This window comes from Mustela nigripes, chromosome 13 (assembly GCF_022355385.1).
Source record: "Mustela nigripes isolate SB6536 chromosome 13, MUSNIG.SB6536, whole genome shotgun sequence".
NCBI classification, from domain to species: Eukaryota; Metazoa; Chordata; class Mammalia; order Carnivora; family Mustelidae; genus Mustela; species Mustela nigripes.
The window spans coordinates 114845543-114872707 of NC_081569.1; the positions used below are offsets into that span (position 1 = coordinate 114845543).

General features: G+C 40.4%; 1 protein-coding gene across 1 annotated transcript in view; it reads right to left on the reverse strand.

The window, feature by feature from the left end:
• Positions 1-3028: 3028 nt before the first annotated feature.
• Positions 3029-27165, reverse strand: part of SYNJ2BP (synaptojanin 2 binding protein) — a 40394-nt gene continuing 16257 nt past the window's right edge. Inside the window, exons 2-4 of the mRNA XM_059373493.1 lie at positions 20567-20703; positions 10204-10299; positions 3029-7381 (exon numbers count right to left, since the gene is read on the reverse strand). Coding sequence (XP_059229476.1) covers positions 7241-7381; positions 10204-10299; positions 20567-20703 — 374 coding nt within the window. The 3' untranslated portion in view covers positions 3029-7240. The remainder of the gene's footprint in view (positions 7382-10203; positions 10300-20566; positions 20704-27165) is intronic.

Genomic DNA, 27165 nt, shown 5'->3' on the forward strand with positions numbered 1-27165 from the left:
AAGGAGAAGGAGAAGGAGAAGGAGAAGAAGAAGAAGAAGAAGAAGAAGAAGAAGAAGAAGAAGAAGAAGAGAAGAAGAAGAAGAGAAGAGAAGAAGAAGAAGAGAAGAGAAGAAGAAGAAGAAGAAGAGAAGAAGGAGAAGAAGAAGAGAAGAAGAAGAAGAAGGACTTTTTGCCCCTGGGTTTGGTGATATTTGATTGCTCGGGTTTAAAAATTTTTTTGTTGTCATTGCTTCCATCCTTGTTCTTGGCTATTTTCTAGAGAGTTCAGATTACCTTTGGGTATCTCAGTCATTCCTGTAGGTTTGGTAGTAAAGGTAGAAATTAGAGGGCCAGAGAACCCACGACAGTAGTAGTGGAAGTGTATTCACTAGGTTTTTTTTATGTTCTGTATTTTAATGTTTTGACATCTGAGGCCTTGCTGACCCTGGAGGGAGTGCTCCTCCAGGGTTAACTGATTTTTACAGATAGTGAACAACTCTCTCACGAGTGTACTTTTCCAATACGAACCAACCAATCCGGAGCCTATACTTCTTTATGGAGCTCTCATGCTCAGGGTCATTATTCACATGCCCAGTCACACCAACGCCAGATACCAGACAACTAGGTATGCCACACAAACCACTAAAATTATTCAAACCAGCCAATCCTAACCCTGCTTACCTGGCTTTGCCTGTTACTTCCCATGCAACCACAGTAACGGCTCTTGTCTGCACCTCCTCCCTTCCTCTCTGCCTTACAACCAGTGCTAGTGCTTTCCTCCGTGGTCTCCGTGGCATAGTGGGTCCCCTTCTCTTGGGAACTGTTTGTAACAAACTATCTTTTCAGTGTCAGTTGTCTCCTGATCTTTGGGCCTTACTATACCTCTACCTCAATTGTTCTATTAATACCCAGTATCTAAAACAGGTTGGGAAAACAACCAAACCCTTTTTATTTCCTATCTTCTCTCTCCACCTGAAGAATCACTACTTTTTGTGACTTCTGCCAAATAAATTTTCCATGCCTGAGTTACTAGTCTACATACATTATTTTCCTCTTAAACACACAAGCAAGAGCAATGTGGTGGAGTATAAGGAGCACAGAAGTAGTTCTGGTCTGGCTTCACATCTTGACCAGATGTGGTCTTCCCCCATGCTGTGAAGAGCTCAATCTAGCCTATGGAGAATGAGAGGCCATGTAGTGACAAATCAAGGCACCCTAGCCAATAGCCAGCACTAAGTGCCACAATGAGGCTGTTCTGGCTTACCCAGTCCTCACAGATTGATGCAGCTGCATGTGGCCCCAGGTGGTATCAGCAGAAGAAACGCTCAGAAACCCACAGAATCTTTGAAAAATTATTAAAACACTGCTTTAACTCATGTTTTGCAGCGGTTTGTTATGTAATTGGTAACAGACACACCTCTGCCCATGGAGGGAGAAAATGGCCACTCTGTACACACCGCAATGACAGACTAGCCTGGGACATCGTTCAGGTCTGAACTTCGCTGGTCATGTGACACAGCAATGCCGACTAAGGCAAACTGCCTTTTCTCTTTATATCCAAGTCAGCTATATGCAAAGTAACTTAGACAAAAGGCCAATATTCAATTCCGACAAGTCCTTTTTCATTCTGTGGCACAAACCCATTTCTGCCTTCTTTATATCCTGTCAGGCTTTCCCGGCAAAGTAAGATAGTATATGTCGGAACTGTATGTACCCTTATCCTTATCTTCTACATCAAAGCTAAGCCTCAAACCGGTCATTTAGACTTCTTCCTTTCCTCTTTCCACTGTTCTGTGAGATGTTATGCTAAGAAGCTGGCAGAAAAATTAGGAGATATTTATTCAGTAATCTCCAAAATAAGGTGGAAAAGAGATTGTAAAGGTTCACTGACAAATGCAACAGGTATTTTTTTTTTTTTTAATGCCAACATGAGCTAGGCAGTCAGATACACTGTTACCTCATCTGCTATTTTTGGTACCAAACAGCAAAGCTGAGGAGAGATTATCAGCTATTTTAATGGCCTCTTACACATTTAATCTGTGGTGATATTCCCTAGAAGATACGGTTTTATGTCCCTGTGTCTTCCAAATTGCAATAGGGCATCTATTTCATCTGAGAAACTGACTGCTATTTAGATCTAGGTGTGCAATGGGAGTTAGGATCAATGTAGAAAGAAACCAAAATAAGGTCCATAAGGAAAATAATCGTGTAAGAAGTAACATGGCCTGGGGGGTAAAAATGCACATATATCCAGGAATAAGAAACTCCTATTCAAATCAGCGTTGCAGATGCAGAATTCAATTGAGATTCCATTCAGAAATCTGTAAACTAGGAAGAGGGATCATCCTGTTTTCCTGTGACTGGTTAATAAATTTCAGTGAAGTTCTTTTGTCAATGACTGTTAATGATTGACTTGTATTTGAAAACATAATTCAGCCCTCTCCCCTACTCTCTTCTCATTGCAAGAAGAAAAAGAAAATGAAGAGTATGGAAAATGTTTGGAAATGGAACCTAGTATCTGGAGAACTATTTTAGACACAGTGATACTTTCTCATGATACAGGTGGTTACAGTACCAAAGGGATCAGGTAAGCACATCAAGTGCTTTACAGTATGTGCGTGTATAAATATCATCAGGCACAAGAGTCTATGGCAGTCAAGAACCTGATTCCAATCAGAACAGAATTCCTTAAAATACTGTTTTCTTTGTGATCACAACTGCCCTTTTGGATGTGAGTGCTGGTCTCAAAAAGATTGCTTATAGATCAAAGACAAACAGCAAAAGGGGCCTATTCCGGGATAGTAACCAACTCTAAACCTATTATAGGTAAGAGATTGACAGCTTCATAATTTAATCTTCTACTTCTAGAGGATATTAGCAAACTACTATAAGATCAACAAGACTCCCCCATGTTCAGAGAATGCACTGTTTCAGCTTAGAGTGACTAGATCTTTGCATCTCTGTATTGTCAGCATCAAGGATGCAGTAGGCACTCATATGCTAAAAGAAAGAAAGACTCATCTGTCCAAAAATAAAGTCTGACTAAAATGGGCTAGGATAAAATCTTTATTGGCTCCACATGAAATTACACAAATGACACTCCCCACCCCTTGCCCATACTTGACAGCCTAATGTTTTTTGTTCCATTTTTTAAAATATAGTTTAAATTGCTATTTACACAATAAAAACAATGTCCAACATCAAAAAAACCCACACTTCTCTAGTTTAGAACTACTGGAACAAGTCACAGAAGAACTCATGTGATTGAATTTTATATTAGGGCTTTCGCAGATTCCATGGTATCTACCAGTTCTGCATTATGGCTTACAGTCCCCAGTCTCTATTCAGGCCCAAAGAGAGATGACAAAAGTGGATTGAGATAAAAAGGATAGTTTCATCTATCTTCATGTAGTGCATACATTCCAGACATAAATATGATACAGAAAGGGCACTTCTGCCAACAGACTAAGTCTTTGAACTGAGTTAAGTCTGTCTACCTCTTTGAGCTTTGATTTTTCTCATCTCTAAGACAGATTCATCCTAGAATCTTTCTTGCTCCCTTTTAGCTCCAATGTTCTTTGATTGGGTTCTAATTTATTTAATAGATGCACATACTGAAACACTAACACATTTTGCTGGTCAGTCCTAAACAAATAGGCCCTAGAACGCTCCATTTTTTCTTACACATCTATACTTCGGCAGAAGGGCATGGAGAGCTGGGCTCTAAAAAGACCCAAGTGAAATTCTCATTTTATACTGGAGCAAATGCCTGTGTGTGATCTGATCATTTATGTAAGTTTTTATTTAATAATTTAAATGCCACAGAGCACTGTTTACTGACACTGCACAGTGGAATCCACCTAATGAACTTTATTTTACTGCTGCCTAAGTCCCACTTTCCAGAAAGTGATTTTATTTAATTGGTCTAGGTGCAGCTTGAGAACCAGAATTTTATAAGCTCTGCAGATGATTCTAACCTGAGAAAAAGGGGACAACTATTGGCAGAGAGCAGTGATTCTCAAACCTTACTGTGCATCAGTCACCTGGACGGATTGTTACTAGTGCTGTACGCAGTTTGACTGAGTAGGTCTGGGGTGAAGCCCTAGAACTTACTTTTCTAACAAGTTCCCCAATGATGCTGATGCTTTTATTCAGAGACCACACTTTGAGAGCCATGGCCAGTGAGAAATATCATTGACAGTAGCACCTGAAGTCTTATGTTATATCCTGAGTCTATCATTACCACCTACGTAATCATAGGAAACGTAATTTATTCTCTTTCCCTTAGTGTCTTTTTAACAATACTTAGATCTCAGAGTTGTGAGTCATGAACAAACAGTGTACCCACCCGGACTTAGTACACCACCTGGCACAAAATGCAGTAACAAGTATTAGTTTCCTTTTCCATTACACATGGCTAGACAGTATGAATAAGTGAAATCAATAGCACAGATTAAAACTTGGCAGGAAAAGAGAGACAACTGAAGCAAACAATGTCTTATTAAAATTATGTGTAATATCAGATGATAAATACAGAGAAGTATTTTAAGTATACGGTCTTAAAATACTTTCATTCAATTTTCGAAACTTTAAACACAGTAATTTAGGTAGCAGGAATATTAGATACAATCTATAAAGTGAAAGAAATATTAGATTCAATCTACAAAGATCATGAATTTTTTTTTAGTGACTTACAAAAGACTCCAATACCTCATCTAGGGCAATTTAGTTTTCTAGAGAATCAGAAATAAAAACTGAATAGTATACTTGCCTGAAATTTTCATCATGGATCTTTAAGTGCTCTTTAATTCCAGAGAAAACCTAAATTATTAAAGTGCGTAAGAATCCCTATTATTAAACAAAGCAAATCTTCTACCAACCTGGGGGTAAGTGTCCTTTTTCACATCTACCAACAAAGAAAAAAACAAGACGGATTTCCCTCCTGCTTGCCAATTGCTTCATTCTGAATGTCTCAAGGTCCTCTCAGGAGCTGATACCCAAACTGTGAGCTGAATCCTGGGAGGGAAGCCAGCCCACTGAGGAAGCTGCTGCACAAGCCTCCAGATGCAGGGAGGGTGGCGGGGCTTGTGCCCGCACAGTGGGGCTGGTTGAGGTGAGAACCGGAATACTGTCAGTGTGTCTGTGTGGACCTACAAGTGCAGCCGTCTAAGTGAGGCTCAAAGGTACTGAACACTCCAGGCCTAAAGACCTAAGTCCTACCAGGATTGTTTAAAGCAAGTTTCACCCTATACCAACAATTGGCCCAAAGTAAGGCCTTAGGTGGGTTATTTTTAAAAGCCTTTTCCTTCCCACTCTGGCCTGATGCCATTATGTGACAGCTTTCTTTTTTGGAGTCCCTGGGGAAAAAAAAAAGTGATGGCTGCCTGCACATCTCTGTTGCTACGCTGTGCTCTGAATTTCTTTTCCCATTTCTTATTACTTTCAACTGTCACGTAACCTGATGATGTACTTTTAACTTCTCATTTATTTATGAATTCTCTTAACTAGACTGTGAGCTCCTCAAGAGTCATTTGTCCCCTTCCTCCATGGAACTTTCTCAAGTGTCTTCTCAGTAACTGTTCCCTTTTGCTATCTGCAATATAAATCTGACATTCTTTGTAAAAGCATCTTAACAAAACTGGTGTCCAATCAACACCTGTAAAATGCTTACCGAATTATGCATGCTAAAAACTGGACATGACTGGTTTTCTCAGGGTCAGTCTTCATACTCATGCTCTCAAGATTATATAAGACCTGTAGTCTAGACAATGTATTTAGAGGATGGAAATGATTTTTTTTTAAAGCCAGAGAATTAGCCTTGGTTCAGCTCTCCTTAGTGTTTCAAAATCAACATTTGATATCACATGAAGAGAATGGTTCCCACCTCATTATTAATGACTTTGGTATTCCTGAGCATGCTTTCACCCATATCCTGCTCTCAAGGTTTCCCCAGGAAACAGCCACCAAACTTCCCTATCCACTAAAACAGAACAAAACAAAACAAAAACCCAAAAACCTTTTCTTCCCCTTCCCTGCAAAATGGTTTATTAGAAGCCACAGCCAGTGTTTAGAGCCTTTCAAAATAACCCACAATCCAAGCCCTCTCAACAGAATCAGAAGCAGAGCTCATTTCATGCCTGTCCTGCCAGAGAGCAGTCCCTTCTCTCACAATTTGCCTATCACTAGTAACAAAGAATATGTTAGGTGGCCCGAGAAGGTTCCGGTGCCACCCTGGAGGCATTACCCTTCTGTCTTCTAGAGTTTTTTCACTGGATTGTCTGGCCCCATCACCAAAGCTCTGACCACAGTCATTCCAGCTGATCCTTTAACAGGACTGGGAGGTTCCAGAAAAGTCACTGGGGCAGCCCAGAGAACAAGTAAGGTTTATCTTTACATCTCAAAGTGCGGGGAACAAACTGACTTGCACAAAGCTGGATTATGGCACTTTACCTCCACTTCAGCACAGCTATTATGAGAAGAAATATTGCTCTAAGATTTTTAATTAGTTGCTTCGGTTTTCCTTTTTTTCTTTTTTTTTTTAAATGACCCAGATTGGGCATCCTCTTTCAAGGCTCACTCTCTCACTCCTGCTATAAATCAAATTCTCCCATTAAGAACCTCCCTTATATCAGAAGCTTGAAACCAAATAGCAGCTTTCCACTTCTTTAATTCTCCATAAGGCATCGCTATTATACTATCATGCATGGACGTGTGTGCGTGCATGTGTGTGCATGCGCATGCAAGCGCACACATGCACGTGTTTTATAAAAGTAAAAATGCTCTCATTATCCTGTGTTTGATATAGGCACCCAAGTATGTAGATAGAAATTAAATAAAGGCCACAAAAACTTCCCAAGGAAGATCAATAAGAAAAATCCTCTCTTCTCCTGCGTCGCACAGCTGGCCTTTGAGGCACGCCAGTTAAGAAAAAGGTATTACCCGTGCTGATGTGAAGACTGGACCTTTCCCTCTTTGGGTTGTAGCTGAACTTCTATTGGTGATCCTAGCATAATACGTAATTTCCCATCTGTTCTAAGCAGGTCTTTTTCTTCGGCCTTCTTTCAAACAATACCTTCACTCTCCCATTAGATATGAGGATGTGGAGATCTGGACAGTGAGGTCCTGCTTGGGTAGCAGTCTCTTTCAATGACATGTTGACTACGCAGAGAGAGGGAAGGATATGGGAGAATGGCAGGGGTTGAGGGTGAGAGGGAAAGAAAACTGGTCTTCTAACGGGAGCACTGGAAGAGAGCAAACTTTTCATAGTTGCTTCCGGTATCTCATGAAGGCCCAGACTGCTACCATGGTGAGGGCAAACACTGGCACCAGCACCAGAGCTATAGGGATCCCACTCGGCTCCCCTTCACTTCGATGTCCTACAGGCCCATTCTGCACCTGTAACTGGAAGGGAGAGAAGAATGTTAACACTGGTGAGCAGTGTGTGTGCACCCCAACTCCCGTGTCCATGCTGACACATGACCTGGGTCTAGACCACCCAAAGCTGTGACCTCCGAGCACTATCTGGCAGAAGGAGTCCTCTTTGTTTATTCTAAATTGATGCATCAGAGCCATCAACTCTGTGGAGAGAAGTCTGATGGGGAGGCATTTAAGCTGGCTGTGCTACTGACCTAAAGGGGCCCGGGGGTGAGTGGATAACCATTCTGTTTCTCTGCTGCCTCCACCAAGCTCTACATGTATCATGCTAGGAAACCGAAGATAGGAGATGAAACCTACTGATCCTGTAGGGAACCTCAAAATTACTGGGCAGGAGCAGAGGGTGCCCACCTTCCTAGAAATGTTTACTCAGAAAGACTGCCAGTTGTCAGAAAGCAGTAAGGGCCGGGTACAGTGCCATTTTTGGAACCACTTTCCAGTTTCCAAAAGGCACCAATTCCCTCCTGATACAGTGTCATGGCCTTCATCTCTATTTTGTAACACTAGACACAGATAAAAAGGAAACCCTTATATGGAACAGAGATAAAATACTCAGAGGTAAACAAGTAAAAAAAAAAAAAATCATATCCTAGTGGTGATAATTTTCCACTGTCTAATAAGCATTCCCATTTGAGGCTGGGTGGCACTTCTTCATATTAACTGTTTTTTTTAAGCAAGCAAGTGAACGGGGGCTGGGGGACGAAAGGAGTGTGGGATGGGGGTGGGGGAAGGGGCAGAGGGAGACAATCCTAAGCAGGGTCCATGCCCAGCATGGGGCTCTATCCAAGGACCCTGAGATCATGACCTGAGCCAAAACCAAAAGTCGGATGCTTAACTGACTGAGCCACCCAGGTGCCCCTCTTCATACTAACTTTTAACAGCTAACTTGCAACAGTTATGATGCCATTTTCTCAGTTCGATTTAACCTCCTCGTTACAACCCGTGAAAAGTCTGACCCTTCCATCTGAAAGGCAGCACTGCATGAACTACCTTTTCTACCCTCTAGCCCACCTCTACATCTTTCACTCATTTCCTGTTCAGATGTCCTGAGAGGGCCTGCCCAATAATAAGATAATGGTTTTTAGGGCTAGGCCAATTCTCTGACCAGTGTTTTATTAGGGGTTACTGTTTTACTAGGAGTTATTTATAGATGTTTCCCAAAACGTGAACTTTGGAAATCGTTTCCCACATGCCTTTAAAAGAACTCGAACCATACCTGAAGTGTATACCTACATTCATTATTTGCCTTTACTATTGCATGAAGTCCTCCATACTTTAGAAACATAAAGAGCCAAGGCAGAAGCAGCCAATTACCAATATTCTCACCTACTGACCTGTTTTCTAATCCATCACACAGATTCTGCTTGCAACTCTGCTATCTTTCATGCTGCGCTCCTTCTGCTTTGTACCACCTCCTGTCAAGCTCTTCCTTCAGCCTCTGAAGCCTCACTCAAGAGCTGAGTGAGACAATGACAGCACCATTTAAGAGGGCACACTGGAGGCATCTGGTGGCTCATTTGTTAAGTGTCTGCCTTTGGCTTGGGTCATGATCCCAGGGTCCTAGGATCAAGCCCCACACTGGGCTCTCTGCTCGGCAGGAAGCCTGCTTCTCTCTTTCCCACTTCCCCTCTTTGTGTTCTCTCTCTCACTGTGTCTCTGTCAAATGAATAAATAAAAAATCTTTATTAAAAAAAAAAAAAAAAGAGGGCACACTGAACCTGGGTTGTAAATGCACCTCAAAGTCCTTGGGGTAGAATTCCTCCAAAGGGAGGAATTAGGTTTAACCAGGCTTCTCAACCCATCATCCAAATTATAAAACACTAGAAACTAAGAAGTGAATGCAGGGAGAGGTGCTGCTTTGATTAAATTCTTTTCTTTAAAAATTTATTTATTTGAGAGAGATACAGTGAGAGACAGAGAGAGAGAGAGAGAGAGCGCATGTGTGGGTGGGAGAGGCAGAGGGAAAAGCAGACTCCCTGCTGACCAGCGAGGCCAATAGTGGGCTCAATCCTAAGACCCCACAATCATGACCTGAGCTGAAGGCAGACGCGTAACCCAACAAGCCACCCAGGCGACCTTTGACTAAATTCTGAAATCCATTTCCTTTTTCCTGGAAACCCCCTTTGAGGATTACAGCTTTGGTCAAGAGGGTCAACAAGTTGATAAGAAAAGGGTTGTGTCGTGATTGGGAAAAGCGCACAGGGGTATCAGGAACGCCACCCCCTCTACACTTCAAGTTTCATTAATAAGTATGTTCAAGGGCAGACACAGCTTTCCTTCCCTACTAAAAAATAAAATTGATTCTTGCTAAATTTTCTCCCCATTGATTTGAATTTGGTTGTCAAGCTTTCCAGTTAAGATACATCTCCTGGAAGCTAGGACCTAGGCTGCAAGCAGAATGAATTTCCTTTTGTGATAAGAAGTCCCTGAAGACCCCTGCCTGTGCTAGAGAAGCTCTTCCAAAGAGTAAGAAAGAAAAAATAAAAGCCAAATGCACTACTAAAGATTGTGCAATATCGGATGCCTGGGTGGCTCAGTTGGTTAAGCAGCTGCCTTCGGCTCAGGTCATGATCCCAGCGTCCTGGGATCGAGTCCCACATCGGGCTCCTTGCTCGGCAGGGAGCCTGCTTCTTCCTCTGCCTCTGCCTGCCATTCTGTCTGCCTGTGCTCTCTCTCTCTCTCTCTCTAATAAGTAAATAAATCTTTAAAAAAAAGATTGTGCAATATGTGGTATTCCCAAGAACGAGACAAAAGCTTGGTGCCAGCTTCTGGCTGCAGGTAATACCTACCCTGTGTTGTACTCGTAGGGACACGGCATAACCTGCATTACGGAAAAGGTCTACAGCATCCTGGTGCAGCAAGTTCCTTAGGTCTTGGCCATTTACCTGTCAAAAACAGCAAGAGAAATAGTAAAAGAGGTAGAATGACAAGTCAAAGATTGATATTCATGTGATTAAACATTTAAAAACTACACAGCAAATTTCAAGGACTAGGAGAATGGGTCAAGTAAAGTAGAACTAAGTCACTTTTTCACGTTCAAAGCTACATTTTCCTAGAACTGAGGTTCCGTGGGCCATATGAAGAGCACCAAGGTTTTTTATTTAAAAAAAAAAAAAAGTCTCTCCTTCACCTTGGCTCCTGTTGCCTGTCTCACTTTGACAGTTGGGTTTCTGCTATGTACCTGTGTGTCTTCCCTAAGCATCAGCCTGCTTCCCTACAGCTAACATGATCTTCTGGGTTACCATCCTATCCTTCACATTGCTAATCCCTGGTACTATAGCTTCAACTCTAGAAAAACTCTACGAAACAATTTATTTTGATGTGGTGCAAACCTACCAGCCCATTCTATTGGTCTTGTTCAATTGTGAACAATTTCCCTTGGTTCCATGGATACTCCCATCCTCCATCAATTTACTAATTTTACAGTATTTCTTTGATGATACAAACTTCCAAAAAATGCTTCAGTGTAGCATCTAGAGGTGAGAGATGACCAGTGGGATTAATACTTCTTAGTGTTAGGAGTGACACTGTCTGCAAGTATTATCTACCCTATGGTATACTCAGTGCCACAGCCTAGCCCACTTTATGCAAGATCTACACATCTTTTGTACACATCAATGTCATTAACAGCAACAGCAGCAGGAACACCTCATGTATTTATTTGGTAGGTTCTGTGCTGTATGCTTTACATGTGTTGTCTAACGTTGTTCTCACGATAATCCTATGAGGTGGACACCATTTTTATCTTGTTTTCACAGATGAAGAAACTGGGGCTTAGCAAGGTAGAGAATTCACCCAAAGTCATAGTAAGTGTAGGAGCCAGGGCTAGTATTTTTAACTATCTGAAGTAGAGTTACAGTGCCCTTGCAATTTACTCTTCCTTCTGCACTATTATTCTTCCACTTGGACTCACAAACTATTTTTAGCTGAAGCTCAAGCCACTGATTTATTCAAGCCTCTCATCTACCTTGTTACTGTCTTCCTTCTCCAAGAGGTTCACATCACTCCTCCATACAATCTCCTGCTAGGTGAATTAATCTAATAGCACTTTGGTGTTATAAACTGTCTACCTTACTCTTAGAAAACGGACCACAATTTCTACTCCCTTCACACTTCCTATTCCTCTACTGAATCCGCTCATTATCCTCACCAAGACCTTTAATAACCTTTTTTAGATTTTACTTGCATTCTAACCCATCTAGGAGTTCTTGCTGTTATTTCAACAAAGCACTTCGTAAACTATTAGAATCCCTTGTCCCCATGATCTTCTGCCATCTTTCCAGTCCCGCAAAACACAAGGCATTTAGTTTCCTCATCATCACTGAGTTTAATGTTCCTGGGGAAAATACACACTCCTACTTCCCAGCACAGATCCATGCTGGCTGACACCTGCTGTATCCTTATGACCACTCTACTCACCTGGCGAACTCCCCAATGAATGCCCAGAAGCAGCTGTTCCAGACCTTTCCTATCATCAAACTCCAACGCTGATCCTATCTCCTCTCTCCAGATTCCTTTGCCTTATCTTCTTTGAGAATACAGGTAACTTCCCACACACTCTCCATGTTCTTTCCTGCTGTTTCAAAGTTTCCTGATGGCCTCTCACCACTTCTTTGCCCTGGTTTCTGATTTAGATCCATTTCCCTCTACCAAGGCTAAACCACCCACGGGTGCTATTGGTCACATTTCTTCCAGCCTTCTTAGAGAACTTAAGTGATCACTTGCTCCTCTTGATGCCCCCTCTGCTCCTTCTCAACTAAAATCATCCTCATCTGTAAAGAACACAATATAAACATCTCTTGGAACCATCACCCTCTTCCCATCTTCTGTCCTCCACCTTTCACTGCAAAACTTGTTTAAAGAGCTGTTGGAAAGCACTGCCTCCACTTCCTCCGCAGCCATGCACTCTAATCCCTGATACAGGCATAGTGTATGAGGAGGCAGGAAAGAATATTCTGTCCTGCAGGTCAGGAGGGACTTCTAATCCTCAAATCCTACAGCCCTTTCCCAGTCGTCAGACTTCCTCCCTTTTGTAGTTCTCTCTAGTCTCAGCTTCTGAAGCTCCCTTAGTTCTTGAAGGATTCCTTTCCCAATTCCTCTTCTTCTCCTTCCTTCTTAAGGGAAGTAAGCATTCCTCAATGTCTGTAGTCCTCTGTCCCCTCATCTTCTCTCCCATGGTGATCTTTCACAATTTCAACTGTACTCTGCAAGACAACTCCCAAATCCGTATCCTTATTTCTACTTCTGGCCTTGCCAGTTTCCTGCTGGATGCCTGGACAGGAATATTTTGCTACACCCCAATTCAACAAATCCAAAGCCTCCTTTCCACTTCCCACAAAACCAGACTATCCCACCTTCCCTCTTGTTGCCACTACCATTCCTTCAGACTAGAATTCTGGTATTTTTAAGCTCCACTCCCTGTCGATCTTCACATACAATACCTTGCCAAATCCTATAGGCTAACATAATACTATTCCTCACACCCTATTTTCCTTCAAGTGCCTATTTAGGTGGTGGACACTTCCAGGTGAAGATCACCCTCTCACTGACTCACTTCCCTCTAGCACGGCCCCCCATTCTATCCTATTCAAACACTGTCTCCAGATCAAGCCTCCTAAAGGACCATTCTGTTTCTACAAAACTGGGAGCAGGAGAGAAGAGACCGCATGCCTGATTTCTCATTCTGGTGTACAAAGTCCTCCAGGAAGTGGGGCCAACCCACTCTCTCAATTTAATTTCACATTATTCCCTTTCATAAATTCTGTGCTCTAAATCACAAAATTCACTGTCCCTAGGATGTAAAACATATATCCTTACTTTCATGCCTGTGCTCCAGCTATTTCGACCATCTGAATACACTTCCTTTTTAAAAAATTCCACGTAGGGGCACCTGGGTGGCTCAGTGGGTTAAGCCGCTGCCTTCGGCTCAGGTCATGATCTCGGGGTCCCGGGATCGAGTCCCGCATCGGGCTCTCTACTCAGCAGGGAGCCTGCTTCCTCCTCTCTCTCTCTGCCTGCCTCTCTGCCTACTTGTGATCTCTCTCTGTCAAATAAATAAATAAATAAAATCTTAAAAAAAAAAAATTCCACGTATCTTCCGAGATTAATCTTAAATAGGATCAGTCCTGCTACCTACAGTGTAGAAGCAAATATAGTTTTCTAGTTGATAGACTTCGATTTCATGCCACCAAGCCACCTTCTGATTATGCCTTTTGTTTGTTCTGGTGAACATGCCACAGGAAAAGAACTTCAGGAGTCCTAGAACCACCACAGTGAATTCTCAACATCTCAACTTTCTAGTTAATTCCTGAGGTAGAGAATCAGTGTGAGACTGCGGACTGTAGTGGGAAGGCTCATGTAACTAATCTAGCCCATGTGATAACTGTACTTCTCATTTTAAGGAAATGGCTATTTTCTTTTAGAGACAAATTAGGTTAATGATGCAGTTATGTCAATATATCCCAAAGATTTCAGAGTTCAGCATCACAGCCAAGTTTCATAGTGATAAGAATGCAAGTGGGAGAACTCAAGTCACTAAATGACATTCAATGGCAGGAGTACCAAATTCAAGATCATCTTTGCAATCACAGCCCAAAATAACTGCCAAAAACACTGAATATTTATTATCATGTCTGGAGCTGTCTCTTCATCTTACTAAGTACTAACTTATTTAGTCCTTGCAACAAATCCTATGACTTATGAACTCCCATTTAATAGATGATAAAACTTGGAAGACTATGAAACTTGTCCATGGGCATATAGAATGGAAGCAGCAAAGCCAGAATTCAAATGGCCTGGCTGTAAACGCTTCACTTTAAAACTCTAACCCAAAGAAATTCACATTGTAAGCAAGGATTTTATTTCAGCAACTTACTACTATCCATCTCATTAATAGTGTAAATTAAATTTTTACTGGTTTTGTAGTTTCATTTTTTCTAAAAAGTTATACACTTCCAAATTTTAGAGTTTTGTAGAATATAAGGTGTTTCTACATTAATATTTTTATTCATGTGCATATATTGAAGCAGCATTAAAATTTGGGAAGATAAAATTTAGTTAAGGGCCAAGTCGATGACCTTTCTAGAAAACTCTGCTAGATGTGACTGATTTATTCCTTTGAATCTCTGTATTATGTAATGATCTTAAAGCTCAAAGTGAACTCTACCCTATTTTTATATCACTTAACATTCTACTGTAAATAACTTCGAAAGGCTGTATCACAAAACTCATCATTATAACACCTGTAATATCTGAAGAGTACTTTGAAGAACACGAATATAATAAATGTCACATGATTTCCTGAAGTTTGCTTGCCAACTGCAGCCTGAAAAAGCCTGACAACATATTGTCAATATTATACAAAGCTGAAAGGCCTGGACTCTGACAGCAGCTTTGCCTGCCAGTGACTCAGTGTGTAACCTTGGTCCTCACCTGAGCTTCCTTCCGCTCACGGGGAAGGACATTAGTGGTATCAGGCCAAAAAAGGTACCACACAGGGCATAAACCAATTATAGCAATCATGTCTTTCAACCCTTTTGTTAGGCCTAAAGGTATTCTAATATAAAAGGACTATTTATTACTCTAATTACTTAAAAAAAAAAAAAAAAAAAAGACTCCAGACAAGAGGCCTTTGAGACATTCAAGGGCAATTTCTTTTTTAAAGAACCATTTCTTATCCTTTGCCCGAGTTTAAAAACAGCCCCATAAAACAAATTATGATTCTGTCTCTTGTCCAGGTTATCTCTAATTCAAAGCCAGACTGGCTTTCCAATATCTGCCTCCTCTATGCATTTTCAGATTCTACCTCATATTGACTATACACCAAGGTCCATAAATTTTATTCCTAAATATATGTGGAATTTGCTCTCTTTGTCACCTTCCATATTAATATAGACCAGGGGTTCTCAAAGTGTGACCCCAGAACCAGCCACATTAGCATTCACCAGGGAACTTAAAAGCTAAAAGCAATCCATGCTTTCACATGCCCTCCAAGTGATTCCAAATGAGTTAATTCTCACCTAACCTGCCTGAATCAATCTTTAACTAGTCTCTACACCCAGCCTGCTTACCCTATTTAATACAAATTCTGTGCATACACAGACTTCATCAGTGATTTTGTTTACCAAAGTAGTGATTTTACAAATATGAGTCTCTGGACCCACCACAGAACACAGTGAAGTTAAATCCAGTGGGTCAAGATAAGTATTTAATTTTAAAACAGTGAAAGCAAGAAGAAATCACAACACACAGTGTATCATATATAGAAGTGATAAATACTATTTTCTTAACCTTTGCTTCAGTTACATGTGTGTTTGCATGTATGTGTATTACCTGTTATAGGTCATAATTTAAAACATGTGATAACACTTGTCTAGAGCAGTGCCTCTCACAATTTATTCACACCCAGGGATCTTACTATAATGCAGGTTTTGATTCCAGTAGGTCTGAGAGGGCTCCTGAAATTCTGCATTTCTAATAAGCTCCCAAGTAATGGCCAGATGGTCCCTGGACCTCACTTTTAGTCCCAAAAGCTACTCAACGGAGAAATCTTAGAATGCTACTAACTTGCTACTTCAGTTTCCTTAACTCATCAATAGTTTCACTGAACCTGAGATATGGCAGATGTTGCAGCATGCTAGAAAATTCTACTGACTGAATGTTCAGAGAATTGAAATGCTGGTGTTCTGCTTAACAGATGGGGAAACACAGAATTTTTTTTGGCTTTAACTATGGTTGTGAGCAATCTTGAAAAATAAGTCTCCTGTTTTCTGCCTTAGGAAATGAGTAAACAGAGTTAAAATCCGTTCCCTCCATCTTTTTTTTTTAAGTTTAACTTTTCACCTGTGTGACTTTTATGTATTCCTTTATTTATTTACTTTAGAGAGGCAGAGAGAGACAGAAATAGGTAGAGGGCAAGGGGAAACCCTCAAGCAGGCTACATGGCCAGTGCAGAGCCCGACACAGGGCTCGATCTCACAATTCTGAGACCATGACCTAAGCCGAAATCAAGTGTCGGATGCTTAACTGAGAGGGCCACCCAGATACCCCCAAATTAATTACCTTTGATGATTAATAATTTTGAATTGCCTCAAGAGCTCTACCTAAAGAATAGCATTAATATAAATGTAGATGATGTATGGAAGGAATGGACTCAATTTAATAAGCACTGACCCAGATTATACTCTGGATATTTTAACTTTTTTTACCAAGATCCTGAAATGAATCACAGTGGTGGCGGGGGCCTTTGTCAGAATTGAAGAAGGAAGAAAAAAACAGATTATCTAGTTCTAATTAATCAGACCAACCCAAAAAAGTCCATTATGCTATGATGCATTCACAGAGCAGCTACCTTACTGCATGCCTACTCTGTGCCAGCTACAAGCCTACAAGCAGGGGGTGGGGGGGGGTGGGGGGGTGCCTAGAGGCATCCTTTGTCTAAAGGATTTTGCATATCTCAAAGTCTTGGCTGCTGCCTGAGATGAAGGTTTTCTGGTGGATCTTTCCCACTAATTTCTAAGCTACGGGCGAAGACAAATCTTTCATTTTCAAATCATTCCATAGCACCTGGCATGGTGGTCTGTCTGCAGGCTGTCAAGTAGAGTAGTTGTGAATGTTGAGAACTACTCAGCACTTTCATTCACCAAGTTAAGAATTCAATTGACAAGAACATGAAATGCAGCTGACTAGTGGCCTGATGGTGCCATTTTGTTATATAAGGGGTTTGGTCAAAAGGGAATATTCACCTATTCAGTGTAGGGGTCAGTTCACATCACCCTGAGCATCATAAAAATGTACATTTCACTGAGGATGGACTGTTCCTGACTATCTACCTGCCTTCATTTAGGCAGACACACAAGGGAAATGACAAACCTAGATAGTTTACATTTTTATCCCACAAAAATAAAATTTCTCCAGGTTCCCTGGTAACCTATACAAATATTAAATTGGCCTCACCAACACACACACAAAATAAACTTCGGGTGAGGAATCTCCAACTCCAGCCCTCATCTCAACTTCAGTTTCATTCTATTCATAATATCTGTTTTTGTTTCAAGGTTGTCAGATGGAATAGGGCCTTAAAAATTTTGCATTAGTTAAAAAACTTTTTCTTGGGACGCCTGGGTGGCTCAGTTGGTTAGGCAGCTGCCTTCGGCTCGGGTCATGATCCCAGCGTCCTGGGATCGAGTCCCACATCGGGCTCCTTGCTCAGCAGGGAGCCTGCTTCTCCCTCTGCCTCTGCCTGCCATTCTGTCTGCCTGTGCTCACTCTCTCTCCCTCTCTCTCTGATAAATAAATAAATAAAAATCTAAAAAAAAAAAAAAAAAACCTTTTCCTTCGCCCCCCCCCTTTTTTTAAGTTTAAACATTCCACAGAGATCACAGAAAATTTAACTTCAGATAAGAGGAAACTGCATAAGTCATGCTACTATTTAATTTTACCTGAAATTAAGACAAAATTATGGGCATTATTTCAAGAGAAATGGAAAGATTAAATTGTCAATAATAACTCAGGAAATCTGGATCACTTAATGAAACTTTTATTAATTATCCAAAATGGATGTGCTAAGGAAGTGACATTCTTAGTCTGATTATCTAACAAAAGTTAAAAGAAAAAGAGTTGGGGCACATTTTGCAACATGGAAAAATAACCTATGCGAAGAGAGTAGAAAAACCCATCAAGAATCAATGAGAATATAGACCAATAAAAAGTTCAGCATCATCATTTTACAGAGACTCCAAAGCCAGTAACAGAGCGCTTAAGAACATCAGAGGGAGAGACTGAGCTACAAAGGAGACATAAACATTTAACGGTTAATGCCCAGCAAATTCGCTTAAGGAGAGAAAGCGGAGAAGACGGTGAGTGAGGCAACAGAGGCAGTATTTCTTAGGAACGGGGTCTAGAAAGAATTTTGGAGCAAACTCTTGGAAAGGAAACTGGAATGAAATAAGATAGCCCTAGAAAAAAATGAAGAGCATATGCTGGCCTCTTCCTCTTATATATGCTCCATCTTCTCTTTCTCAGTCTTATTCCTCTCCCTATCTGTCTTATACTTTTGCCTTTTCTTCACCAGGCATTTCTTCCCTCTTCTTTCCCATGTCTTAACTGGCCAAAACATAAGCTTGAAACATAAAGTAAAATCCTCCCTGCTACAAATTTTAAAGTGAAGGGAGCCGAGTTTTTTGTTTTGTTTTGTTTGTTGACATTTACTTTTCTCGGCATGGACATCTATCTCCTACCATACCCTTTAAAAAAAAAAATTGAGCGGCCTTCCAGTAATTTCTTTTCTCCATGAGGCAACGGTCCACATAAGAAAGGCTGCTCATCTTCATTTATGTCCAATAAATTCTCTCACACTGAGCTCTATGAACCTTTTTTCCTAATTCTATCCCTTACAGAAAGACTGCTGTCAGTTTTTATATAAAACCACACAGAAAAGCTATGCATTCACCATGAAACTTTCTGTTTAGGATACCTAGTCCTAGCTCCTCATTTACCTCTTAGGAGGCAGTACATCATACTGATTAAGAGTAGAGGCTCCAAATTCAGGCAGCCCAGTTTTAGTCCTCTGCCACCTACTAGTTGTGTGACCTTGGGCAAGATGCTTGACCTCACCAAGACTCAACTTCCTCAGCTGCAAAACAGATAATAAATGTATTCACCTCATAGGGTTATTGTAATTTTTAAATAAATGTAAGGTTCTCAGCATATTGCTAGTATACAGTGCTCGAAAACTAACCAGTCTCATTTTTCAACAATCTACATTTTACCAAACCTTTTTGAAAAATATGGGTGTCCTCTTAACCCCTACACTTTTCAAATGTAACCCAGGCCCCAGTGTTCTGGACAGAATGTGGTATGTCACTTTAAACTGCATAGTTTCAGGCAACCCCTTCGGGTCCCCTCTCTCCTTGAGAGCTTTGTACTATCCTTTGTTATCACTCAATAAACATTACTTTGCTGCCCCTCCAAATAAGTAAATAAATGAATAAATAAACTTGCGGTTTCTACGTACATGCTATACCTTCAACAACCTACTCTAAATTTTCCGTAATGTACCACTCAAGCTGATTTCATGTTTTTTGGATGTCTTTCTCCAGGGGTCTATAGGAAATAATCTACATTATCAACTTCTCAGTATTGTTTTGAGATAAAAGGTATTTATTACTCTCTGAATCTCTCAAATTAAAAAACAGGATCTAGGAGAAGCTTAACGGCCTGAAAAGAGGCAAAATAGTTGGTGAGAAGGACAGAAGTAGGATATTACCATCCATGACATTGTATTTATATTCTGAATCAGCCAACCTTTCTAGGCTTGCCTGAAATTTCTCAACCTGTTCATCTGTTAAATACATAATGAACCTTGTGCAAGGATACAAAAGGTTAAAAAGGATCCAGTCCCTTTCCTTGAAGAACTTCTGGAAAAGAATCAAATTAAAGCTCACCATATAGTGTCTTATTACAAACAGCAAAATGAAATGGGACTTCATTAGACAAAAACCCCAAATGAGAATACATTCCAATTTTTCATCTTGATGACAGCTGAGAAGGGCTCTGAGTCTAAAAAGGACACTCGGGGCACCTGGCTGGCTCATGGGGTTAAAACCTCTGCCAGGGTCCTGGGATCAAGCCCTGCATTAGAGAGCCTGCTTCCCTTCCTCTCTCTCTGCCTGCCTTCTGCCTACTTGTGATCTGTCAAATAAATAAATAAAATCTTTTAAAAAAAGAAAAAAAAGACACTCAATTCCTACCTTCCTTTTGTGTCTCTTTGTAGTAAAGGAAGACACACATTAGTCTTTCAATTAACAAAAGGGAGGTAATAAAGTATAACTGAAGGACAATTGTGGGTTTTAAGTCCTTTTTCCCCCACATTAGTCCCTCATCCCTACCTGTTTCCTGTCTTTTGAACTTGGCTAAGTAGCTTCATTCTGGACTGAATATGCCTTGTTTATCAAATGAGGAATTCTATCCTCTTTGCTCTCTGTTCATGTTGGAAAAGGTGATTGATCAAGGTCCCTCCTCCCACCACATTCTATAATCAGGTATTTCCAGATCCAAAGAGGCAGGCAGAAATCTTCCCAAGGAAGGGGCCAAGGGTAAGAACTGGGGTCTAGGGAGCAAAGAACAGTGAAAGAGGCCGAAGCCAGTTCTCACCGAGAGGATCTTATCACCCTCCTGGAGCCGCCCATCCAGGGCCGCAGCCCCATTCTCTTTGATGCGGCTGACGTAGATGCCACTGTCGTTGGAGACATACTGCTGATCTGTGCCACCGACGATGTTGAAGCCCAGCCCTGAGAAAATCATGGAGGAGTTGTAAAGGAGATAGTGATGAAGAAGAAAGGGAATAAAGGAGAAGAGAGGAAGAGGAAAGTTCTAGTTGGGAGGGGAGACTGATGAGTCAACTGTGATATAATGGGTCAACTGACACGGGCAAGGTCAGTGAAGAGTATCATCAACAGAGGTCAAGAGTACCCAGAGTTGCCCACTTAAACCAGGCAAGACTAAAAATATAAATGTAGTTATTTTGTTTGTACTAGTCATACTAGTTTGCTGAGTATAAAAAGATCTATACTAAACTCAGTGAAATAATGGTGATTCTTACGCACTTCTGTTGACATTTGATTTTGCTTCTGCTGGCGACATTTAGAGGACCCAGTTTTTTACTTTCCTGCTATTAATGTAACAATGTGAGCTGTGTTCATGAGAAGTCATGCTTTTAACTATTTAGCAAATGAACTATCCTTAATTCAGTGGAGGAGAGATTCTTAACCAAAGCTTCCCCTTCATACTTCCCTTCTCCCAGTGTTCAGGACAGTTTGTGTATGGAGGTATTTTGGAAGAAATGGTCTTAGGAGTGTCATTTATTTTTCTATTTTAGTGTAGGTGTTGGCAGGAATCCTGGGAACCAAAAAGATAACTGAAGCTTCTCAATAGGACTAAGTCACCAAATTCACTGTTTCCTTTTCTACCTCCAGTGCAAACAACCATGAATTTGGGTAGTTTGCCAAATTTTATTCACTGTAGGAAACGGACTACCCACTGATTAACAACTGTCCATTCTCCCCCTTGCCCTAATCCCTGGCAAACACCCTTCTATTCTTTGCTTCCCTAAATGACTAATTTAAATGGGTATAAAAAATTCAGTTATGCAAGATGCAAGATAAGTTCTTGAGAGATGATGTACAACTTGGTGCTTATAGATAACAAGTGTTACTGTACACTTAAAAATGTATTAAGAGAGTAGGTCTCATTTAAGTGTTCTTACCATAATAAAATAAAATAAAATTTTAAAAAGAAAGAAGACTAGTAAAGTGTCATTTCCATGGATAAACCACTAAGTTGTGGAAAGAATTTCACTATACAAAAAGAAATTGTTATAAAGAGTTTTTAATCCATGCATTAAAAAGGGGGGGAACTCCCTGGGTTTTCTTTCTGTCAGATACTGTAGAATTCATAGTCATAGTGCCAAGAGAAAGGAAATAGTATGAAAGCAATTAAAAAACAAAAATCTGGTGGCACAATTAGAAGGACTAGCCATGATCACAAGCTTACTATTGGTTTCAGTAGAAAACAAATAAAGGAGACATATGTGGGCTTTCTAAAAAATTCTCCCCACTGGTGTGAAGCTCACAGTATTAACTTAAGTACTAGCAAATCAATCTGTGATTTAAGAAAACACATGGCCAAAGGGAGAGAAGCAGCAGGAAATATCTCATCTAGACAGCATACCTTATGGACCAACTATCTCAGCTAGAGAATGAAAAGGGTTCAAGATACAGGATAGCAAGAGCTCCTTCTAAAGATGCCTATTTCAACTTCCTTGAAAAGTAGGCTATGAAAATTTAAGTTACTAAATGGTTTCTCTTAGAACACTTTATTTGTATCATAGTGGGTAGGAGGTACTGGAAGGGGATGGTGGGTAGTGATAAGAAAGAAAGGTAGGTGAAGCCTGATTAATGAAGGCTTTGAAATTATTTTCAAACTGACAGCTTTGAGCATGGTGGCTGAGGACAACCAGCCTTTCACAATACTAGCACAAACAATTGAGAGAAAATCTTTCCAATCTAACATCTTCACCAAATACTACAAATGACTCTGGGGACTTGGGGTACAGGGAAGATGTGTTAAGTAGCTAAACACAATCCAGTAGTTAGAAAGAGCGGGGACTTTGCTACTGGTTACTGAAAGCTACAGAACAGTGCCTAAAGAAGGAGAGTGGAAGAAATCTTACTGAAATTTTCTATAAACATGCAAGTGCTTACTCTCACCCAAAAATCACGTTATATAAGCATGTTAGTAAGGAACTGCTCCATTAGTTGTAAATGAACCACACCACTTCACAGGAAAACTCTGAGACCCACATGAAGTCTCTCTGTTCCGCAGGAACATTTCTAAAACAGAACTTACCTATAATATGAAGCATTGATGAAATAAACAGGAGTCACCAAAGTGCTGAGCAGCAGTACTACCAACTCAAACCTGATCATTTACTATGTGTCAGGTACTATGTTATGTTCTGAGGAAGACATAAAGCTAAATGGGACAGTCGCTGCTTTAACCAGAAACAGAAATTTATTCTTTTCCCTGTCCCTTTTAGATTTTGCAGAAACAAATTAAAGTCAGAAGACCTGGTCACAAATTCAACTCCATAATTTACGAGATGTGGACTAAAATAAGTCAGTGTACCTCTCTGATACTCTGTTTTCCTTTCTGTAACACAAGGATTACAAATCCTGCCCTCCCTACTTCAAAAGCTAATTGGTAGGGTCTAATAACATAAAATCTGAAAAAAAGTCCTTTATGATCTACAAAGTAGATACCACAAGAGTAGCTGTCAACAAACGGGTACCTGCTACTGCCCCAAATTGGGTAGTCTGACGGAGAAAAGATTAACAAATACACAGTACCAATGTGGAAAGCCCGAAATATAAGGCAGATAAAAAGTCCATTAATAGGACAAGATTGGTTTGGAACCCAAACCTAACTGAAATTAAGTATGTCTGTAACTCATGACCCAGAGAGCCCCATCATGAAGTTTCTAGCAAGGGTGGTATTTAAAATATGCAACAGTCAGTCCAGCACACGCACCATCCAACTGCAACAGATGTCAGCTGGAAATAAGCAGGAGAAGGGCTATCCCAGTATATATATGCTGATTTTCAACTGTGTCCTAGGAAAATCTTCCATAGAGTAGATCATATATTCTGGTTTGTCTGGGAGTCTTGATATATACCTGTTGTCCCAGTATTATTAAAATAGTTCCCTTCAATTTAAAAAGCATCTCATTGTGGACTAATATGACGATCCTAACTATAAAGGGTAATGTAAGAAAAAAAAGGTGATGTGAAAATGTGAATTGCAGCATGCTTTGTGGTAGGATAGAACTGATGGTAATTCAGCTTATCTATCCTTTGGGGAACAGATAACTAGAATTTGGTTAAGAGTCAGAAGATCTGGGGCACCTGGGTGGCTCAGTCACTGGGTGTCTATCTTCAGCTCAGGTCATGATCCCAGAGTCCTGGAATTGAGCCCCACCATCAGGCTCCCTGCTCAGTGGGAAGCCTGCTTCTCCCTCTCATACTCCATCTGCTTGTGTTCCCTCTCTCACTGTGTTTCTGTCAAGTAAATAAATAAAATCTTTTTTTTTATTTTATTTTTTTAAGATTTTATTTATTTATTTATTTGACAGAGAGAGAGAGAGAGAGAGATCACAAGTAGGCACAGAGGCAGGCAGAGAGAGAGAGAGAGGAGGAAGCAGGCTCCCTGCTGAGCAGAGAGCCCAATGCGGGACTCGATCCCAGGACCCTGAGATCATGACCTAAGCCAAAGGCAGCGGCTTAACCCACTGAGCCACCCAGGCGCCCAATAATAAAATCTTTAAAAAAGAGAGAAGTTCTGAATAATCATATGTAAGGTAAGAGTTTTAAAATGTAATGTTGACACTAATAGCACAATACCTTCTTATAAATTAGAAACCCAGCACACAAAACAGTATTACTTACTTACAAAAGTACATGTATATTGAAAGACATGTAGAAACACATTAGAATGGGTGCCTCTGGGGGAAGGATACAGGATGAAGTTTAGGGATGAAGGGCAAAAATCAAAAAGCAAAAACAAACAAAATACAGAGAGGGACCTTGCATGTACTGATGATGACAATGTGTGACAGAACTACAGGATATAATTAATTCAGCTCTCAGCATCTACAACCCAGAAGGGGTTGAGTGCAGAGGGAAAAATAAATAGACTGGCACTCAAAAGACTTTTCAAAAAGTGAGGGAATAAAGAAGTATTGCATAGTGAACTCTGGTTATAATGTGCCAATAAATTTTTTAAATGTGGTAAGATTAAAATGGGTGCTTGGTCTGCAATTTGGAAGAGAAGTCTAAATGCAAAAAAGTAAAAAGACAGCTGAAGAATGATGCCACCATAGGCGTGGGAGAGAAAGGAAGTACGTTTTTGTATAAGAGTTTTGTACAGTTAAACAATGCCTTCTTGTGGACAGCCCCTTCCCATCTCCAGGTCTGGACCCTGAGCTTGTTTATGCGTAAGAGCAGTAATAGCAGAAGCAATGGTTAATGTTTATTGAGCATTTAATACGTACCAGGTACTATGCTACCCACTTTTCATACATCATCTCATTTAATCTCAACAGAGAGTGATTATTACTTACATTTTAGAGATGAATTTCAAGAAGATGAATTTAAAGATTAAGTAATTTTACAAAAGGTCACACAGCTCTTCACAAAGCAAAGACAGATTACACAGTGTGAGTTTTAAACCATTTTGCCATACCGTATCTTTGTAATAAACAGAAAAAACCACTTTAGGGAAAAAAGTCTGCTAATAAGTAAGGCTGCCAAAAAGTTAAAAATTTAAAAAAGTAAGGCTGCCTATCTTGGGAGTCAACCTGCCAGTGTTGGAATAATGTTTGTAGAACAGTTAACGAAAGTAATATATTACAGAGGAGGAACTGGTCCTTCTGGGGTTCTGTCGTCACCTTAGTCAGGGTCCCTATTGTTTACTTTCCGCAAGAGAAGGAAAAACCCTTCGTTTATTTTAGATTCTTATCTATAGAATCTAGAAGTTATAAAGTAAAAGTAAAAAACAATATTTAACCATATTACATATTATTCTAGAACTAATAATTCTGGACATAATTAAAATGAAATAATCCATTAACACCAACGATGGTAGCCACTTGCTGAATTATGAAAACCAGACTGACAAACACCCTATTTGCCCCCATCAACCTGCAGGTTTTTTCCAGCCCAAGATAATCTCACAAATTTTCCCTAGATGTCAAGCAAACTCACTGTTTGTTTGTTTAGCGGTAAAATATATGTAACATAAAATTTATCTTTTTATCCATTTTTTTAAAGATTTTATTTATTGGGATGCCTGGGTGGCTCAGTTGGTTAAGCTGCTGCCTTCGGCTCAGGTCATGATCCCAGGGTCCTGGGATCAAGTCTCACATCTGGCTCCTTGCTCAGGAGGGAGCCTGCTTCTCTCTCTGCTTCTGCCTGCTTGTGTTCTCCCTCTCTCTCTCTCTCTCTAACAAATAAATAAAATCGTTTTTAAAATTTTATTTATTTATTTATTTATTTGACAGACAGAGATCACAAGTAGGCAGAGAGGCAGGCAGAGAGAGAGGAGGAAGCAGGCTCCCTGCTGAGCAGAGAGTCCGATGCGGGGCTTGATCCCAGGACCCTGCGACCGTGACCTGAGCCAAAGGCAGAGGCTTTAACCTACTGAGCCACCCAGGTGCCCCTATCTTTTTAGCCATTTTTAAATGTATAATTCAATGACATTAAGCACACGCACCATGTTGTACAACCATCACCACTATACACATCTTCACCTTTCTCATCATCCCAAACATATCTGTACCCATTAAACAGTAACTCCTCCCTCTACTTCACCCCAGTAACCTCTATCATACTTTATATCTCTAGGAGTCTGCCTATTCTATACACCTTATCTAAGTGGAATCATACAATATTCATTCTTTTGTGACGCGCTTTTTTTCACGTAGCACAGTATCTTCCAGGTTCACCCATGTTGTAACATGTATCAGAATTTCACTCCTTTTACAAACTGAAAAATATTCCATCGTTCGTCCACACCACATACTGTGTATCCAGTCACCTGTCAGTGGACATTTGGTTGTTTCCACATTTTGGCTATTGTGAATAGTGCTAAGAACACTGGTATACAAGTGCCTGTTCCTGCTTTCCATTCTTTTGGGCAATTATCTGGGAACTGAACTGCTGGATCACATGGCAATTTTTCTGACAACTTGAGGAACTTCTCAACTGTTTCCCACAATAGCTGCATCATTTTACATTCCAACAAGCAACGCCCAAGGTTCCAATTTCTCCTTATCCTTGCCAATACTACTTATTTTCACTTGTTTTTTGGAGAATAGTCATTCTAGTGGATATGAAGTGGAAGGGGATGTAATATGTGACTGTGGTTTTCATTTGTACTTTCCTAAGACTGGAGATATTGAGTATCTTTTCTTGAGTTCATAGGCCATTTGCATATCTTCTCTGGAGAAATGTCCCTCAAGTCCTTTGCATATTCTGAAATGGTTTTTGTTGTTGTTTTTGTTGCTGAGTTGTAAGGGTTCTTCATACATTCTGGATATTAATCCATTATCAGATACATGACTTGTGAATATCTTCTCTTATTCTGTGTTATCTTTAATTCTCTTTAGTGTCTTTTGATGCACAAAATTTTTGATTTTT